This window comes from Pleurodeles waltl, chromosome 7, assembly GCF_031143425.1.
Source record: "Pleurodeles waltl isolate 20211129_DDA chromosome 7, aPleWal1.hap1.20221129, whole genome shotgun sequence".
NCBI lineage: Eukaryota > Metazoa > Chordata > Amphibia > Caudata > Salamandridae > Pleurodeles > Pleurodeles waltl.
Window position 1 is genome coordinate 1112719226 of NC_090446.1, and position 20354 is coordinate 1112739579.

A 20354-nucleotide genomic window follows, 5' to 3' on the forward strand; every position below is an offset into this window, starting at 1 on the left:
AGATTCCCCTTTATTTGGGCGTCGTCTCACGTCCCGTACCTGGGCATCGTTTTAGCGAAGACGGCTGCAAAGACATCCCGCATGAATTACGCTGTCCTCTCCAGGGAGGTACTCAGGGACTTAGAGATATGGGGGAAGCATAAATTATCTTGGTTCGGTAGGATTGCCGCAATTAAGATGACCATCTTGCCGCGCATACTCTTTCTGTTTCAGACGCTTCCTCCCACCCCGCCGCCTAACGCTATAGCTACACTTCTGACGGAAAATTTGAAGTTTATCTGGGACTGGAAACCCGCACGGATATCCTGCCATACTTTATACCGCTCAAAGATGGAGGGGGGGGGGCTGGTGGTTCCCTGTCTGTTAAAATACTACCGGGCAGCTCCGCTGCGTTTTCTAGTAGAGTGGAGTCGCCCATTGACAGAGAAGCACTGGTGCTTCATGAACCAGGCGGTCGCTAGGTCCCATATCTGGAGAGAACTTTGGTTGCGACGTAGGCACAGAGCGACAGGGCTCTACTCCTCTCCTATCACTGGCGTGACTCTCGGGGTGTGGGATGCGGTGGCGATCAGATGCGGCCTGACAACTTTCCCTTCCCCCATGACACCGATATGCACGAACCCTGAGTTTGTCCCTGGTCTGAATTCAGAGGGTTTTCAGCATCTGCATGCTGGGGGGTGTAGAAGGGTAGGGAGCCTATTTGACACAGATGGTATTATTCCCTTTGACCTGCTGAGGGAGACCTATGGTTTAACGGAAGCAGATAGATTGACTTATTACCAGGTCCGGCACTGGGTGCTGCAGCCAACGGTTAAGTCCCTAGTAGCCAGAACACTCACTGCATTTGAGAAATGGCTTATAGGGGAAAAAGGATGATAAGTGGTTGGTATCGGAAATCTATGCGCATTCTCCAAGACGAAGGGGCAGATGCGATGGGAGAGGGAGGCTGTGAGAGAACTGACGGAGGAGGAGTGGGAGGGAATATATTTCAGGGCACACCACACAGCTCACCATATACCAGGGGTTGAAACGGCCTATAAGATAGCTACATCCTGGTACTACACCCCCCGAGGATTCGAGAGTGGAACCCCACTAAATCGGGGCTCTGTTGGAGGGGCTGTGGAAACACAGGCACACTCATTCACTTGCTGTGGCACTGCCCGAAGCTGACAAGATATTGGAGCAGCATTCTGGATGAAATAGACAAAGTATTCCACACAGAGATCCCAAGGCTCCCAACTTACACCATTTTGGGTTTATCCAACCCTCTCACCTTTCCCCTCCACTCTTTGAGGGGTCGGCAGATCGCCCTTGCCCTCAATGCGACACACCAGGTGATTCTTGGCCTATGGGGCACGGACAGGGTTCTGAGCTATACCTCCTGGCTTTATAAGCTCTGGCATATTTTGGCGATGAAGAAACTAACCTTAGCAGCCAGTCAGAGGGCAGATGAAACGGCTGAGCTGTGGAGACCCTTTATTCAGATTCTATCCGCTGAATTTAACGAACTCACCTGCCCCGTATATTTAAAGGTACTGCGGTTGCTTAGCAATGTTTGATCGGGTGGAGGTAGCCAGGCCTGGGAGAGGGGTCATGTGATGTGGACCCTGGTGGAGGAGGGGTAGGGGCTTGGGTGGATGCATGGGAGGCACATTGCTGAGTATAGCTGTGAGGGGTTATGTTGCTCTATCTTGTTTTTGTTGTATTCGACCTTTTTATTCTCTTTCTTTTCTTACCGGCTAGTTACCTGACTTTTGTGGTGCTCGTTCTGGTTTGCTGTTACCTGATGCAGGAGAGACAAGACTGTATTAAGCTTGGGCTGCACAGCCTTCTCTACCGGACCCACTTATTGGGACTATTCGACAGATGATGCTATATGCTGCCGGCCCAAGAGGTTGTAGGCGCACAGCTGTGTTAGGTGTTTCATGCATCTTAAACTAATAAACCGATTTGATCCATAAGGAGAATGGTTGTTCGTGACCAGTGATTATGGAATCAGGTGAACAGGCTTCTTTACTTCTATTGCAGGAGGTGAGAGAAGTTACAGTGTTGCCCAAAGAGCAGAGGTATTTGCCTTACCTGGAAAGATGTGGTGTGGTGCGGTGCAAATTCTTAAAGCATCTAGGACCATGAGATCATGTCTGATGATGATAGCGGTCAACTGAAGACAGTGCTAACTAGGTTTGCACAAAATGGTAGTTTAACTAAAGAATTTATTGATCCAATGTGGATGTGTCAACAAGCATGCCCGATGGGTCTCCTATCTGAAATTGTAGTTCTGGTGGGCTAGGCAGTATATTCATCCCTTCCCTGACACTTTCCAATGTTGTGGTGGCTATTAACAGTGTCCAACCGTAAGATCAATACAGGCCCTCTCAAGCCAGTGCTTTATATTCACCAGGAAACAGAGAGAAACACTCTGCCTACTCTAGCAGAAGATGATTAACCAGGGATCATGCCCCGTTTGCTAAGCTCTCTGAAGTTCTGGGAAAAAGTCTGGTTGCTATCATGACAAGGAGTAAACATGTAAAGCAGTAAACAGGCAAAACTTTGAAGATTTTTCTGTTTCCAAGAAAACCTTTGTGGTATCTTGTAGGAAGTTGGCTCTGTATATACTATTTCAAAGTAGAAATAGTGTGCACAGAGACCAATGGTTCCCCTTAGAGGTAAGATAGCGGCAAAAGCAGATAATTCTAATACTCTATTTTGTGGTAGTGTGGTCGAGCAGTAGACTTATCAGAGGGTAGTGTTAAGCATTTGTTGTACACACACAGGCAATAAATGAGGAACACACACTCAAAGACTTACTCCAGGGGAATAGGTTTTTATATTGAAAAATATATTTTCTTAGTTTATTTTAAGAACCACAGGTTCAAGATTTACAGGTAATACTTTAAATGCAAGGTACTTCACTTAGATACTTTAGGAACTTTGAATGAAAACAATATCATGTACAGTCTTTGTAAAAATTGCAATAAGCTATTTTCAAAGTGGACACTGCACAAATCAACAGTTCCTGGGGGAGGTAAGTAAAGGTTAGATTAGGAGGTAAGTAAAACACTTACAAGTCTCAATTCTGGGGCATAGGCAGCCCACTGTTGGGGGCTCAAGGAAAACCCGAAGTTACCACACCAGCAGCTCAGGGCCGGTCAGGTGCGGAGGTCAAAGAGGTGCCCAAAACACATAGGTGCCTATCTATGGAGAACAGGGGTGCTCCGGTTCCAGTCTGCCAGCAGGTAAGTACCTGCGTCCTCGGGGGGCAGGCCGTTTGGGGGGGGGGGGGGTTGTAGAGCACTGGGGGGGGACACAAGTAAGCACACAAAACACACCCTCAGCGGCCCAGGGGCGGCCGGCTGCAGTGTGCAAAGTAGGCGTCGGGTTTTGTAGAGGTTTCAATGGAGGGACCCGGGGGTCACTCTAGCGATGCAGGCAGGCACCGGGGGGGGGGGGGGGGGGCTTTTTGGGACACCCGCCACCTGGGCAAGGCAGAGGGTCGCCTGGGGGTCACTCCTGCATCGAAGTTCGGTTCCTTCAGGTCCTGGGGCCTGCGGGTGCAGTGTTGGTTCCAGGCGTCGGGTCCCTTGTTACAGGCAGTCGCAGTCAGGGGGAGCCTCTGGATTCTCTCTGCAGGCGTCGCTGTGGGGGGTCGTCTCTGGTCCCCCGGGCTCGCAGTCGCCAGAGAGTCCTCCCTGAGGTGTTAGTTTTCTGCAGGTCGAGCCAGGGGCGTCGGGTGCAGAGTGTAGAGTCTCACGCTTCCAGCGGGAAACGTGAAGTCCTTGGAAGTTGCTTCTTTGTTGCAGAGAAGTAGCTGGTTTTGAACAGGGCCGCTGTTCATGGGAGTTTCTGGGTCCTGCAGTCCAGGGCAGTCCTCTAAGGCTTCAGAGGTCGCTGGTCTCTGTCGGATGCGTCGCTGGAGCAGGTTTTTGAAGTTGGAGACAGGCCCGTAGGGCTGGGGCCAAATCAGTTGTCTTCCTCCTTCTCTGCAGGCTTGTAGGTCAGCAGTCCTTCTTTCTTCAGGTTGCAGGAATCTAATTTCCTGGGATCTGGGGAGTCCCTAAATACTGAATTTAGGGGTGTGTTTAGGTCTGGGAGGGCAGTAACCAATGGCTACTGTCCTTGAGGGTGGCTACACCCTCTTTGTGCCTCCTCCCTGTGGGGAGGAGGGCACATCCCTAATCCTATTGGGGGGGAATCCTCCAAACTCAAGATGGAGGATTTCTCAAGGCAGAGGTCATCTCACCTTAGGGGCTGTCCTGACTAGTGGGTGACTCCTCCTTGTTTTTCTCATTATCTCCTCCAGCCTTGCACCAGAAGTGGGGGCAGTGGCCGGAGGGGTGGGCATCTCCACTAGCTGGGATGCCCTGGGGCGCTGTAACAAAAGGGGTGAGCCTTTGAGGCTCACCGCCAGGTGTTACAGTTCCTGCAGGGGGAGGTGAGAAGCACCTCCACCCAGTACAGGCTTTATTCCTGGTCATAGAGTGACAAAGGCACTCTCCCCATGTGGCCAGCAACATGTCTGGTGTGTGGCAGGCTGGTAGGAACTTGTCAGCCCACACTAGAAGTCGGGTAGGTATTCAGGGGGCATCTATAAGCTGCCCTCTGGGTGTATGTTACAATAAATTGCACACTGGCATCAGTGTGCATTTATTGTCCTGAGAAGTTTGATACCAAACTTCCCAGTTTTCAGTGTAGCCATTATGGAACTGTGGAGTTCGTGTTTGACAAACTCCCAGACCATATACTCTTTATGGCTACCCTGCACTTACAATGTTTAAGGTTTTGCTTAGACACTGTAGGGCATAGTGCTCATGCACATATGCCCTCACCTGTGGTATAGTGCACCCTGCCTTAGGGCTGTAAGGCCTGCTAGAGGGGTGGCTTACCTATGCCACAGGCAGTGTGAGGTTGGCATGGCACTCGCAGGGGAGTGCCATGTCGACTTAGTCATTTTCTCCCCACCAGCACACACAAGCTGTGAAGCAGTATGCATGTGCTGAGTGCGGGGTCCCCTAGGGGGGCATAAGACATGCTGCAGCCCTTAGAGACCTTCCCTGCCATCAGGGCCCTTGGTACCAGGGGTACCAGTTACAAGGGACTTACCTGAGTGCCAGGGCTGTGCCAATTGTGGAGACAAAGGTACAGTTTAGGGAAAGAACCCTGGTGCTGGGGCCTGGTTAGCAGCGCCCCAGCACACTTTCAAATCATATCTTAGCATCAGCAAAGGCAAAACGTTAGGGGGTAACCATGCCAAGGAGGCATTTCCTTACATTCCTCTTACTCATTCTTACACATTTTGAAAGGTGCTGTAGGCGATCTGGCTAATGAATTCCCTAGGCTAAACCTAAATCACTACCTAAACTTCATGAAACATAAGAGAAAGCCAGTCACCATGCAGTAGCAGATATCTTGGAATAGAATTTCAAGGTTACCTTAAAGTAGCAAAATGATTCACTGGCACTAAGAAGAGTAATATACTTTCTCCTGAAGATGATGATCCAGCTGCAATTTGCATTTAGTCTCTGAAATGTATCTGGGATGAAGCAATTTTTGCTCAGGTGAGAGGTGTATGCATATTCATTTCAGTCATGAAATTACCCAAGGTTAGTCTATGCACACTGGCAATGCCATAACAGGTGGAACGGGCTTCTTTTGTCAGACCTTCAGTAAAACCATTTAATTGACTATTTATAGAAGATGATCTCTGGGATAGATTAAAACGGCATGTATTAAAGCTTAACACAAAATGTAGATCTATGGGATACAGGAAACTGCATTCCAATGACCGAACATGAACCTGGTAGTATTCACATTAGTCACTTCACACAAGGCGTTCACCATTTTCATTTGAAAATAGAAAATAAAAGGCGACTGCTGAAGGTGGCTGGAGACAATGGTATCACAGCACATTCAGATTATCTGATCCTCTTTTCAAGAGGTATTGTAGTTCAGTGGCTAAGATGCTCACACAAAGGGGGGCATATATCTAATTTGGGTTAGAGCATCTGTGAGATTTTGGCTCAAACATACTTTCTGGTCTCAAAACAAATGAGTAATGTAGATATATATAAGTTAAACTGGTCTACAAAAAGGAAAGGCACGCTGTACTTCATTTACATGTACCTATTCTCCACTATATCTTGTTTTGTGCAGTTTAGTCTCAACTGGACCTGGCATATAATATTTTTCTTGTACAGCGACTTCTGCTACAATAAAAAATTCTCTATAGAGTCAGATCCATGATTTATCAAATGCTTCAAAGACACATAGAGAAAATGTCACTTTCTGAGACTCCAATTCTTCAACCTGACCCTACTCAGATATAATAAACTGGCAGCAAAAGCACTATATATGGGAACCATAATTATCATACGTCCAAAGCACTAACAGATGCTAGACTTGTATGGCGTAAAGGCATAAGTCACAAGTTAAATGACAAACAGGTCAAAGGCATGCTTCCACTTCAAAGCAACATCTTATGTGCTCGAGTTACTATGGGATAATATCTAGTCCCTACAGTACACCAATGAAAACCACCACCAAAGAGATGGATGATGATAGTGGATGCCAAACTGAGGATTGCAAGATTTATAGGGTTAATCCATAAATATAAATGCATGTAAGCATAATAAACAAGAATTATATAAGTGGTGATGTCTTTTAATGTACAGTTGACATAATTTAAGGATGCATGCATGCGGAGAGTATGTGGAATGAGTTCAAGTTAGAGCCAAAATGTGTGCTGCTTGCCTTGGTGCTATCAATTGAAGATTTGCATTGGCATGGGCAATCTATTAAAATGAGGCTTCGATATTTTGCAATAAAGCAGATGTCTTTATTTGATAAGATGCTAATTTAATGTAAAATACCCAATAAAAACAGAGAGAAACGCATCCAAGGAATGTGTATGTAGATTTAGTATAATTTTAATTGAAAGTAGGGACTACACACTGTCTATAAGTGGAACCAAATGGAGGATGTAGATTTGTGCCAAAGAGTTAGTGTCCCCAATAAATAAAGCGTGAATATACCAAACCAATGCACATTTCCAAATATGTTAAACAACAAATAATACTTTCCTGACAATACAGAAAAGGAAAGTATGTTAGACAGGCAGGCTCTCTTATCTTTTTTACCTTCTCAAACCCATTGTTCAGCCATTATAAGAAACTTAGTTGGTAAGTTGTTCTCTGAGTACATTAAACCACGACTATTCATTATTATCTGCCCATAGCCTCCAAAATACACTACTTAATCATACCCACTAAGCTCATGTTGAAGTAGAGATTTGCATTCATATCTTTCTGGGCACAGTGCAGCACCCCATAAAGCACCCTATGAATTCAACCTTCTGCTTCATAAAGGGTTGATTATCGACTATATTTCCCAGGCCCAGTTACCTGGTTGGGTAGTCAGTAGCGCTGAGATTAATGTAGAAGTCCCAGGGCCATTCTGACATTTCCAGCAGGTCCCTCATACTGTGCAGGTACATGGTGAGAAGACTTGCACCACCCCAGATGGTGATCATGCGCCAGGGTGTGACACGCATGTTGGGGTAGTGCTGCACAAGCTCTGCCACCTCCCGGTGCAAGTAATTGGAACGCTGAAAAAGGAGAGACAAAGAGTCAGATAGAAGGCACCAAAGTAACAAGACAAGGTGACCAGCATGTTGAGTGTGTAGGAGTAATGAGATAGAAGGGATAAACATTCAACTAACAGTGGAATAAGGCTATAACCATATTAATAGCAAGAACCAACAGATTATACAACCACCTTTATCAGTATGAACCCGTAATCTAAAGGCATGCACCTTTTTCCTTATCAGGTGAGTGTACAGGCTGTTGACCAAATGTCCCTACCTTATCCACATGGATATAGAAGAAGTGGTCTTGGTGGTAAATGGCCTTGATCAAACGCTTCAGTTGCCTGATGGCCCTGCCGTGAACAACCAACATGTAGGCAATACGCAAGGGCCTCTTGCTCGATGCGTGCTTCGCCTCCGTCTCATCCCACTGCACGGCTGGGCTTCCCTTCCCTGTGCCAGCAAGACACACAAGCAGTGAGACAAACAAGTAGTAAAGCAGACAAATTAAGGGACAATGAGAGAAACCCACAGTAAGCGATACAACGGAGTAGAGGAAGTGAACATCTATGAGAGAAAGAACGGGATAATTCGTGAGAGGAAAGAGTAAAACTACATAAAGTAACACATTTTAACATGACAAACACAATCGATACATGTATCGCCAAAGGGAAGAGACATCATCAGGCAGTCTCCTGGTGGGTAGACAAGGAGAAACAGTAACAGGTAGGACGTAATGGTATAATTCCAGGAGTCTTTATTAATCCAGTTTCACAAGACCAGTTCCCGTCTTTGTTTATCTTCTCGGAGGCCCTAAGTGGGCACCTACCCAGTGCCCTCACCTAGTAAACTTTAGTCAATAATGACCACCCTCCCCACCTTCCATTAGATGTTGAAATTTTAATGTACAGCTTCCTATTAGAATTTGAAGCGTATGGACATCTTTCTCCATTCACATGCCTCCATCTCGAACATTCAATGCAAAGCTGCTGTTCTAAAGAAGTTAAAAACGTAATTCAAAGAAGCGTTCCTCCAGGTGATGTACATACAACTATTCCCTAAAAAACATCTGTACAGCTGCTTTTAACCCCGTGCTGATTAACATTAGCAAATCAAATTCAAAATAGCTTTCCTTTCAGTTGAGAACCATTAAAAGCATACATACAGCTTAGTCATCATACAGTGCAAATCCAGAGTTGTCAATAAAGTGTATAAACAAAACAATCTTTCAGCATTTATATGTAATTCAATCTATTAAAAAGATAAAAACCGCTAGTAAAAGAATAGAACCACAACTTATTAAATGTCAATCCCCTTTTTTTCTGTGCAAATCCTACTGCTAATAAATATCTGCTTAAGCTAAAAACTATATGCGTAGTGTCTTTTTTTGTTTTTAAGACTCTCAATGTATCTAAATGTTTGCTAAATCCCACACCTCGGCAAATCGGGCGAATCCATTTGCTTTTAGAATTGGCATATACAAGGCAGAAAAATAACATGTGTACACTATTTTCCCTAGGGTTCAGAGTACATAAAGTGCAGTTAGTTTCTTCATTAGCATTATTGGCTAGTTTCTATTGTGCTGTAAAGTTTTGATTTGAAGAATATCAAAACAAAATTTCATGTACATTTTGCCAAATGAGGTTGGACAACGTCCAGATACTTTTTAAAACGTGGATCGGTTTAACATCAAGAAATTGTGAAGTTAGCCTTCCCAACCTGAGATCTTGGTGAAGAATGTTCGAAACATACTCCCAATCTATGTGCTCCAGATGCTTTTTTGAGTGTACTATTAGTGTTTGTGGATCTCTCCAGAAGGAGGTTAGACCAATCTTACCAACCCAGATCTGAACATGGCACAACCAGGGAAAGGTGGTGAGAGTGTCAATTCCAAATAGTTTCCTTTGTCCCTCTGTAGTGTATTAATTCCTGCATCATCCACAGCCTTATCCAGTAAAGCATGAATCCCAGAATAGCTAAGTGCTCAATTCTTTTGATGTCTATATCTAAATAAACAGGTATCACTGGTGTAGGAAGACATAATAACCTTCTTATAAACTTGTTACCACTCAGTGTGAGCTGGTTGAGACTGTCTGCACCCTATAACTCAGCACCATAAAGTGCTGCAGCCTGGGCCTTCTACTTGTAAACCTCAAGGGCCGGTGATATAGTTTTAGATGTAGTGGCTTGGGGCTTTTTAATGACAGCCACAGAGCTGCGGGCGAGAACTGTTTTAGATTTATTCATTTGTGGCGGCACGAAAGTCTACTGTCCAACATTAGTTAGTAACTAAAGTTAGTTAAATGCTCCAATTTTTGGTGCCAAACTACAATGTTTTTCCTGAATGTTTTTATGGGGTCTAATGGCCGCGTAGTTCGTTTTGCTGGGATTAACTTCTAGACCGTTGGCTATGTAAGATTAGTTAAAACTATTCTGTAGCTTTTGTAGTCCCTTCAACATCTAGAATACTAAGTTTATCATCTTCTGCGAAAGGTAATGCAGGAACTGGGGCACCCACAAAGCATTGGAGAGCCATGGTTACACTCCTGCAGATGCTTTACAACATAGTTAGCATAGAGTAAGATCAGGGTGGGTGCAAGCATGCATCCCTGCCTCACTCTTCTTTTAATAGGAATGGGTTCTTCGAGTTCAGCACGCAGGCCCCAGCGGGCTTTGGCATAGTTATCCTGATGTAGCATAATTATCTGGGCTAAAAGTTCATTGGGTACACCTTGGCTTTTTAGCGTGGCCCATAAGAGGCACCTTGGGACAAGGTCAAAAGCTGCCTTTAAATAAACAAACAAATGCGACGTACAAGCGCCCTCCCCTCAGGTTAATATATTTCCATAGAATACGTAGAAGCCTGAAGACCTCATCGATTGTGCGGACACACATCCTGAACCCTGCTTGGTAAGCTGTCAAGATGTGATTTTCATCTAACCAGTTGTTCAGTTTATTCAGGACCTGTCTGACATATTTTTTTGTAAACTGTCTATATGACTTCTTGGTCTATAATTGCCAGGCTCTCATCTACTACCTTTTTTTTTAATAAATTGGGACTATTTTAGCCCCTCTCCATGTAAAGGGGACCAGTGTTCCCGAGACCACTGCACTACTAAGTAGATTGACATAAGGTGCCTACACATCTTTATCATGCCTAAATAGATCCCCCAGGATTTTGTCTGGTCCTGAGGCTTTTCCCAGTCTGATGGCATCAATAGCCCCTTTATCTCTTCTAGGCTAAAGTAAGTTACGTATTCTGTGCCATTATTTAAAAGGCCATTCAGTAGCCATTGTGATTCTTGGGAATCCTCTGTGGGCTCAGATTAAAGCTTAGAGAAAGGGCAGGTCGAAGTACCAGGGTTTAAATAATGCTCTGTGCAGGTGAATACATCCTTATCACCATGTGCAACGGTTTTCCAAAAGGTAGTGGTATCTTTACATTTTGCTGCGTGGACCAAATCATTTCAATTAGCCTCTTCCCAACTCCTATCTATAGATAGTACTTTCTTATAGTTGGTCCTAGCTGTTGCACAACTATTTCACTTTTAGTCTTAAAGGCATTAAGTAGTAGCTTCTTGGTCACTCGGCAATCCTTTGTGTACCAGGAATTGCATAAGGAACACTTAAGAATTCCTTGCCCTCCCTTTTGGTGAGGCAACTTGGTTAAGTGTGATTTTAAACTCTCAGCCAAGGAGTAAAGGATTTCTATAATAGGAATTTCAGGAGGATCGTAGTCAATAGATGGACTCATTGTGTCGTAAAATTAATAATACTGGCCTTAGTCTCCCATTTACTCATTATTAATGACCACTTAACTGACCTGCAGTTGTTTCCAATGGTTGGTTGTGTAAATAACAGACCCCTGTCCAACGGCCGTGTCTCAGAGAGAAACCTTGACATCGATGGGCATAACAGAAGGTGATCACTTTCTTCCCTACTGTCTATTTTAAAATATATTAGCCTAGCCAAGATTGCTACACTAATTAGTATGTAATCAATCTTTGATTGAGTGTTGCCTCTTAAATGTAAATAAACTGCGGCTGTCTGAGTCCATCCTACCATTACATGCTCTCAGCCTATGTTCTACTGCAAGGTGTGCCAATCGCATCAATCAATCAATATTTGTAAAGCAAGGCTACTCACCTGTGAGGGTCTCAACGCGCTGGGGGAGGAGAGAGGGCTTAGTAAGGGGCCTCATCTCAAGAGCCACGTCTTGAGGTTCTTCCTGAAGATGGAGAGCGACTGGCTTTGTCTGAGGTGCAGGGGGGAGGTTGTTCCAGCTCTTTGCTGCAGTGTAGGTGAAAGATCGACCTCCGGCAGTGGTGGTTTTGCAGATGCGCAGGACAGTGGCCAGGGCCATCTGGGTAGAGCAGAGGGATCTGGCAGGGGTGTGGACGGAGACGCATTGGTTCAGGTAGGCTGGTCCTGCGTAGTGTATGGCCTTGTACGTGTGGGTTAGAAGCTTGAAGGTGATTCACTTCCCACCGGTAGCCAGTGGAGGGTCCTCAGGTGTTGGGAGTTGTGTTCTTGGCGAGGGAGGTCCAGAATGAGTCTGGCGGCGGCGTTCTGGATGAGTTGACATTTGTTTTTATGTTCTTACGACAGTCTGCCGAGATCCATTTGAAGATCTTCAGAAGTTTGCAGAGTGTATGCCAGCGACAGTTCACCTGACGGGTCATGGATAGGGAGGGGTCGAGGATGATGCCTAGGTTGCGGGCGTTCTCAGTCAGTGCAGGGGGCGCTGAGGGATGTGGGCCACCAAGAGTCGTCCCAAGCTGAGGTGGCGTTTCCTAAGATGATGAGCTCCGTCTTGTCGGAGTTGAGCTTGAGGCAGCTTTCTCTCATCCAGGTGGCAACAGCTTCCTTTCCTGTGTGAAAGTCCCTTTTTGGCCATGTCCAGGCCTTAGAAGAGGGAAATTATGAGTTGTGTGTCATCTGCACATGACACGATGTTCATAGTCTGGCTTCTGCTGATGGCAGCAAGAGGGGCCATGTATACGTTGAACAGTGTGGGACTCAGTGAGGACCCTTGGGGGACTTCGCAGTTGACTCCTGAGGGTCTGAAAGTGTAGGGCAGGAGTCTGACTCTCTGCGTTCTCCCGGAGAGGAAGGAGCGGATCCATTCCAGGGCTCTTCCGCAGATTACTAAGTCATGGAGTCTGGTGCGCAGAGTGCTGTGGGAGACCGTGTCGAAAGCTGCTGAGAGGTCCAGGAGTACGAGTGCTGTAGTGTGGCCACGGTCTAGGACTAATCAGATGTCGCCGGTGGCTGCCAGGAGTGCTGTCTCCGTGCTGCGATTGCTGCGGAAGCCAGACTGGGAGCTGTCCAGAGCGTACTCGCGTCCGTCTCAGCAGTGTTTAATCTGGAACTCTGTACTTCGGAGCTTCCGTGGAGCCGCGATTCTCATAAATAAGCAAAATAACGACATATACATGTAATATTATCTTTGGAAGTCTATATTTCAACATTGACTTATTAATGGTCCGGTCAGTGGAGGAAATACTGACGAGCTAAGTTGTTATCTATTGGAGAACTTGGGAGGTTCAATTACTATGCAACGATTGAGTCTCAGCCCTGAAGAAGTTAATTGGCGAAACACGTATTGGCTGTGAGGTCGTTATGAACAAGAATGGAAAATGAATTAACCTTCTCCTTATGGAAGTGATGGATCAGTGGTGGATAACCCTTTAAAAGGAAACAGACTAATATAGGACTAACACCTTGATTTATTATACTTGACTGGGACTTGCAATCTTGATGCCGGAGAAGGATGAAAATGATACATGAAATCCATGAGAGGAGTTTTGCTTTGATTTAAGTGTATTAAACAATATTGGAATTATGTATTTTGTTGTAATCTTCTAGATGCTATGATAGAAGATATTTAATGAATATTTGGGTCGATTATGGTATTATGTGTCAATGTTTGAGTTTTAGTAACTTCAACGTTAGTACCTTTCTCTAGCATCATTATGATGTACGGCTGTACAGCATCTGAAACTATAGCAAATTGTGAGTAATACTACTGTTAATTGAAATGAGATTGAGTGCCGCAGCTTAGGCTCGGTCCAGGGAGTTGTCGACCTCGATGAAATTCCGTAGTTGTGCGTCGATTGCTTTCTCTAGTACTCTGGCGGGGTAGGGTAGCAGCAAGATGGGCCGGAAATTCTTTAGGTCTGATGGGTCGGTTGAAGGTTTCTTCTAGAGAAGGTGTATTTCGGCGTGTTTCCAGTCCTCAGGGAAGGTGCCCGTGCTGATGGAGCAGTTGATTGTGTTACGAAGCTCAGGGGCGATGGATGCGCTAGCTCTGATGAATATGTGGTACGCGCAGGGGTCCGAGGGGGCTCCGGAGTGGGTGCTGTTCAGGTTGTTGACTGTTTCCTCTGTGGTGAGCGTGCACCAGTCATGGATGGTCTCGGCGGGTTCATGAGGTGAGGTAGGGGTGGGGGTCGTTCGCAGGTTCCAGTGCCAGGATTTTTTTGGGAGAAAGCAGTCATAGATTTCCTGGATCTTGTGGTGGAAAAAGTAGGTGAGTTTCTTGCGGAGGTCCTCTTATGGGGGGATGCTGGTGGCTTACGAGGATGGATCTGTGAACAAGTTGATAACTGAGAAGAGTTCCTCCGAGTTGTGTGCGGAGGAGTTCATGCGCTCCCAGAGGGCGTCCTTTCTTGATTTTTTGGTGGTGGGCGGCGGTTGTGGCTCTAAATGAGGCGAGGACTTTGTTGGATAGGCTGTTCCTCCATTTTTCCCTCTAAACATATGCGTTTACGCTTTGATTCTGGGAGTTCGGTGGTGAACCAGCTGGCTTTCTTAGGTATGCGTTTGGCCGATGTCAGCCGGAGAGGGGCTAGAGTGGCGGCGCATATGGTGATCCGTGCGTTGAGATTGTGCACTGCTGTGTTGCCGTCATCAGAGGGGGGAGGGAGGGATTTGGCGAGCGATTAAGTGAGTTGCTCATTGGTGATTTTGTTCCATTTCCTGTGGGGGAAGGGGGTCCTGGAGGTGCGGGTGCGGCTGCTGGGTGCGGTGATTGTGACACATATGCACTGGTGGTCGGTCGAGTCTGGGGTGGAGATGGTCTCAATGGTGATCCGGTTGCTTGAGGTGAAGATGGGGTCCAGTGTGTGTCCTGTGATGTGTGTGGGTGTGGAGACCAGCTGTCTGAGGCCGAGGGTGGCGAGGTTGTCGAGTAGATCAGTGGTGTTTGGTCGGTGTGGTCCTCAAGGTGGAAGATCAGGTTGCCGAGTAGGAGGTAGTCGACTGACGTCAGGGCCTGGGGGGTGGCGATTTATATGATGTTGTCTATGAAAGCTGGGTGGGGGCCGGGTGGCCTGTACACCAGGGTGCCACAGATGGAGGAGTTGTGGTTGGAGTGGACAAGTAAGTGAAGGTGTTCCACGGTGGTGCAGCGTTCTTTTTGGATGGCCTTGACACATAGTGAGGACCTGTGTACAATGGCGAGTCCTCTGCCCGGGCGGGAGGGCCAGTCCCTCCTTAGGATGCCGTAGCCGTCGGGAATGGCGATGTCTGGACCCGAGGTGGTGTTGGTGCAGGTCTTGGTGAGGAAGGCGATGCCTGGTCAGGTGGTGTCAATTAGGTCCCAGAGTTCAGTGGCGTGTTTGAGGAGGGAGCGGATGTTCAGGAGCAGGCAGTTGGATGGGGTTGAGGAGGATGTTGGTATCTTTGTGTGCGGAGAGTACCTTCGGTTTGCAGAGTTCAGTTTGCTGAGGTTGGCACTGAAGTTGCAGTTCCTGCAGGTGAAAGGTCCGCGGGTGTCCTTGGGGGGAGATGGTGCAGCAGCTGTTGAGACGTCCAGTATTGATGGCAGAGGAGGGTTTCGGAGTCGTAGCAGAGGCAGTCCAGGGGGGTGGGTTAACAGAGATCCAGGGTTCCTGGTGCTGGGCGCAGACGGTCTTGCAATTAACAAGAGCAGGGGTGTGGGGGGGAGCAGTCAGCTGGGAGGCAGAAGAGCAGGAAAGGTGTTTCGTGGGGGAAAGGGGGCAGGGGAAAGGGGGCAGAGGAAAGAGAGGAGAAAGTAAAAAGAACTAGAGAAAAACGAAGGATAGAATAAATAGGCAGAAAACTGAAGAATGAAAGGGTGACAGAGAGAAGGAAAAGAAAAGTAAAAACTTGTGATGGCCACTAGACCACCAGGAATGAGGCTCAGGGATGAGCCTGGGGGTGGAAGAGGGCCTCGAATTGAGAGTCAGGAGACTCTCAGTTTGTACCAGCAAAGTCAGAGGCGGCAGCAGCAGCCAGAGGAGCTGGGGAGGGCAGCAGACGCTGACCAGGAGGTCAGTGCAGTTGCATGGTATCAAAGGGATCCCCTTTAAAGAGAGAATACTTCCTGTTGCATCCTCTTCTTCCAAAATATGGCCAAATTCACTTATTGGCTAGTATGTACAATCAAACTCGCTACTGCCTTCGGAGCTTATAGTGCTGAGAACACTTGCCAGTGTTTCCCAGTCCGGAGTCTCCACATTACTATTCCTTGGTCTTACAAACACATTAAACAGGTATACTAGGGTTTCATTGTGTGTTCTTAAACCTTTTCCCCCAAAATATCTGGTGAGCCTATAGCAAACACATACACAGTGACATTTAAAGAAATTATTATCCATAAGGCCAACTGCCCTTTTGGTCTGCTGCTCGGCGAGGCAACTGCATTAATATAAAAGGTTTAGAAACCTAGCTTGTATTTTAGTTCCAATAGCCAGGTTTCCTGGAACAAGCAGAGATAGAACTGATCAGTATACTCTTGTCAAGCTGGATCCATTAGCTTCTACCTTAATCCTGCTACACTCCAGGAAACTAGGTGCAACTTCCAACCTTGGGTCTCTCAAGCTGTAGGGTACAGACTCTGGACCCTTCTCCCTTCCGGTGTTTAAGTAATACTTTCCATTGTCTTCCCCTCTGGGATATCTGGCGTTGAACACTACTAAACCTTGTGTTAGGGCTGCTGTAAGGAAATGCCTCCTTGGCATGGTTACCCCCCTAACATTTTGCCTTTGCTAATGCTAAGTTATGATTTGAAAGTGTGCTGGGACCCTGCTAACCAGGCCTCAGCACCAGTGTTCTTTCCCTAAACTGTACCTTTGTCTCCACAATTGGCACAACCATGGCACTCAGGTAAGTCCCTTGTAACAGGTACCCCTGGTACCAAGGGCCCTGATGCCAGGGAAGGTCTCTAAAGGCTGCAGCATGTCTTATGCCACCCTAGGGACCCTTCGCTCAGCACATGCACACTGCTTCACAGCTTGTGTGCGCTGGTAGGGAGAAAATGACTAAGTTGACATGGCACTCCCCTCGGAGTTCAATGCCAACCTCACACTGCCTGTGGCACCCCTCTAGAAGGCCTTACAGCCCTAAAGCAGGGTGCACTATACCACAGGTGAGGGCATATGTGCATGAGCACTATGCCCCTACAGTTTCTAAGCAAAACCTTAGACATTGTAAGGGCAGGGTAGCCATAAGAGTATATGGTCTGGGAGTTTGTCAAACACTAACTCCACAGTTCCATAATGGCTACACTGAAAACTGGGAAGTTTGGTATCAAACTTCTCAGCACAATAAATGCACACTGATGCCAGTGTGCAATTTATTGTAACATATACCCAGAGGGCATCTTAGAGATGCCCCCTGAATACCTACCCGACTTCTAGTGTAGGCTGACCAGCTCCTGCCAGCCGGCCACTTACCAGACATGTTGCTGGCCCATTGGGGAGAGTGCCTTTGTCAGTCTGTGGCAAGGGACATAGCCTGTACTGGGTGGAGGTGCTTCTCGCCTCCCCCTTCAGGAACTATAACACCTGGCGATGAGCCTCAAAGGCTCACCCATTTTGTTACAGCGCCCCAGGGCATCCCAGCTGGTGGAGATGCCCGCCCCTCCGGCCAGTGCCCCCACTTTTGGCGGCAAGGCTGGAGGACAGAATGAGAAAAACAAGGAGGAGTCCCCCACCAGTCAGGACAGCCCCTAAGATGTCCTGAGCGGAGGTGACCCCTGCCTTGAGAAATCCTCCATCTGAGTTTGGAAGATTCCCCCAATAGGATTAGGGATGTGCCCCCCTTCCCACAGGGAGGAGGCACAAAGAGGGTGTAGCCACCCTCAAGGACAGTAGCCATTGGCTACTGCCCTCCCAGACCTAAACACACCCCTAAATTCAGTATTTAGGGGCTACCCAGATCCCAGGAAATCAGATTCCTGCATCCTGAAGAAAGAAGAAGTACTGCTGACCTACAAGCCTGCAGAGAAGGAGGAAGACGACAACTGATTTGGCCCCAGCCCTACCAGCCTGTCTCCAACTTCGAAAACCTGCTCCAGCGACACATCCGACAGGGACCAGCAACCTCTGAAGTCTCAGAGGACTGCCCTGGACTACAGGACCAAGAAACTCCAGTGAACAGTGGCCTGGTTCAATACCAGCTACTTCTTTGCAACAAAGAAGCAACTTCCAAAGACTTCATGTTTCCCGCCGGAAGCGTGAGACTCTACACTCTGCACCCGACACGCCCAGCTCGACCTGCAGAAAACCAACACCTCAGGGAGGACTCCCCAGCGACTGCGAGCCCATGAGTAACCAGAGATGACCCCTCTGAGCCCCCCACAGCGATGCCTGCAGAGAGAATCCAGAGGCTCCCCCTGACCGCGACTGCCAATAACAAGGGACCCGACGCCTGGAACCAACACTGCACCCACAGCCCGCAAGACCTGAAGGAACTGAACTTCGACGCAGGAGTGACCCCCAGGCGACCCTCTGCCTAGCCCAGATGGTGGCTGTCCCAAGAAGCCCCTCTGTGCCTGCCTGCACCGCAAGAGTGACCCCCCCGGTCCCTCCATTGAAACCTATACAAAACCCGACGCCTGCTTTGCACACTGCACCTGGCCGCCCCTGGGCAGCTGAGGGTGTGTTTTGTGTGCCTACTTGTGTCCCCCTGTTCTCCATAGGCGCCTATGTGTTTTGGGCACCTCTTTGACCCCCACACCTGACTGGCCCTGGGCTGCTGGTGTGGTAACTTTGGGGTTGCCTTGAACCCCTAACGGTGGGCTGCCTATGCCCCAGGATTGAGACTTGTATTTTACTTACCTCCTAATCTAACCTTTACTAACCTCCCCCAGGAACTGTTGATTTTTGCACTGTGTACACTTTGAAAATAGCATATTGCCATTTTTACAAAGACTGTACATGATATTGTTTTCATTCAAAGTTCCTAAAGTATCTAAGTGAAGTACCTTACATTTAATGTATTAACTGTAAACCTTGAACCTGTGGTTCTTAAAATAAACTAAGAAAATATATTTTTCAATATAAAAACCCATTGGCCTGGAGTAAGTCTCTGAGTGTGTGTTCCTCATTTATTGCCTGTGTGTGTACAGCAAATGCTTAACACTACCCTCTGATAAGCCCACTGCTCGACCACACTACCACAAAATAGAGCATTAGAATTATCTACTTTTGCCACTATCTTACCTCTAAGGGGAACCCTTGGACTGTGTGCACGCTCTTTCTTACTTTGAAATAGAATATACAGAGCCAACTTCCTACACTGCCATTCAAAAATTGACACAGGTCCTCCTCCTTGGCAGAAAGGTATAGGACAGTGAGTCCCTTGGCAGACAACAGCACAGCTCCCTGAATGTCCCATGCTGCTGGAGGTAGAAGGACACTATAAGCGGCCAGCGCCCCGTCCTCCTCATGAGGGAGCAGTCTGGGACAGTGAGAACCCAGGCAGACAGCACAGCTCCCTGAATGTTAACATTAGCACAACAATGTACCTCTAAAAGATGATTAAAGATGGGAAGCATGTAACCCATAACCTGCTAAGGGGCACAGCTTTCTCTATCCAGGAATTCAATATTTAAGTAACAGCTGCCCATCAAACTTGTTGAATATTTGCTACTCAACTCATCGCCAGTGTTAATTTCTTTCCTAGACATATGATGAATAGTCACTGTTGTCTCGCCAGATGTTGACCATTTCATGCACAGCTAGTTCTGTGGGATTTAAAGTGAATTTACACAATACAGGTACTCTTGCTCAGGGGAAAGGATGAATGTTAATAATCATGTTAGACTAAATGAGCCATTCCACCTTGCCAGATAAAAGGCACATCGCAGCAAGAGCCTTCAAAAGCCTCACCTGATAGTTGACAATACCGTGGAACAGAACGCGGCATTAGCTTTCCAGCCTGGTGCAAACACATGACATTGGCTATCTCCTGTCGGCACTGCCGGGTATTTGCTCTGGAAAGAGCTGAAAGAGCCTCTTTGCCAGTGATCTCACACTTTGGGAGGAACTGGTTGTCGGTAGGTGGAGGTGCTCCCTCTACACTGCCTGTGTCCCCATGTTGGAGGATAGACAGCTGTGGATCTCCTCGAAGGTCAGTCAGGTTCTTGATGTTGGACAGGTCAGACAAGACTGGAATCTTACGGGCTGATTTGCGTTGGGCTGTCGCGGTTCGCACCACTCTGGCTCCAACACCACCCGGGTTCTCAATTCGACTTTTCCACTGTCCTTGTTTCTGACTGGCATTGCTGCGTCGAGCTGCAGAGGTATCTGAATCTTTGGCACCATTGTGTTCTTCAAGATGGCTTTTCCGTGGCCTTCCCGTCTGTAAGTCAAGAAAAAGGACAGCAGCAGATAATCCATAATTCATACATTAAAAACAATCAAAAATAAACTTGACACTTAACTTGAACTAGAATAAGGTTTTGCAAAATTAAAACATGCATTTTTAAATAAATCTTACAAAGATACTCCATAATGAACCAAAA

The 20354-nt window shown here is 47.0% G+C and overlaps 1 protein-coding gene across 1 annotated transcript in view; it reads right to left on the reverse strand.

Moving 5' to 3' along the window:
• The window catches only part of XYLT2 (xylosyltransferase 2), a 135938-nt gene that overhangs the window by 83309 nt on the left and 32275 nt on the right, over positions 1-20354 (reverse strand). Inside the window, exons 2-4 of the mRNA XM_069200079.1 lie at positions 19720-20191; positions 7857-8032; positions 7398-7600 (exon numbers count right to left, since the gene is read on the reverse strand). Coding sequence (XP_069056180.1) covers positions 7398-7600; positions 7857-8032; positions 19720-20191 — 851 coding nt within the window. The remainder of the gene's footprint in view (positions 1-7397; positions 7601-7856; positions 8033-19719; positions 20192-20354) is intronic.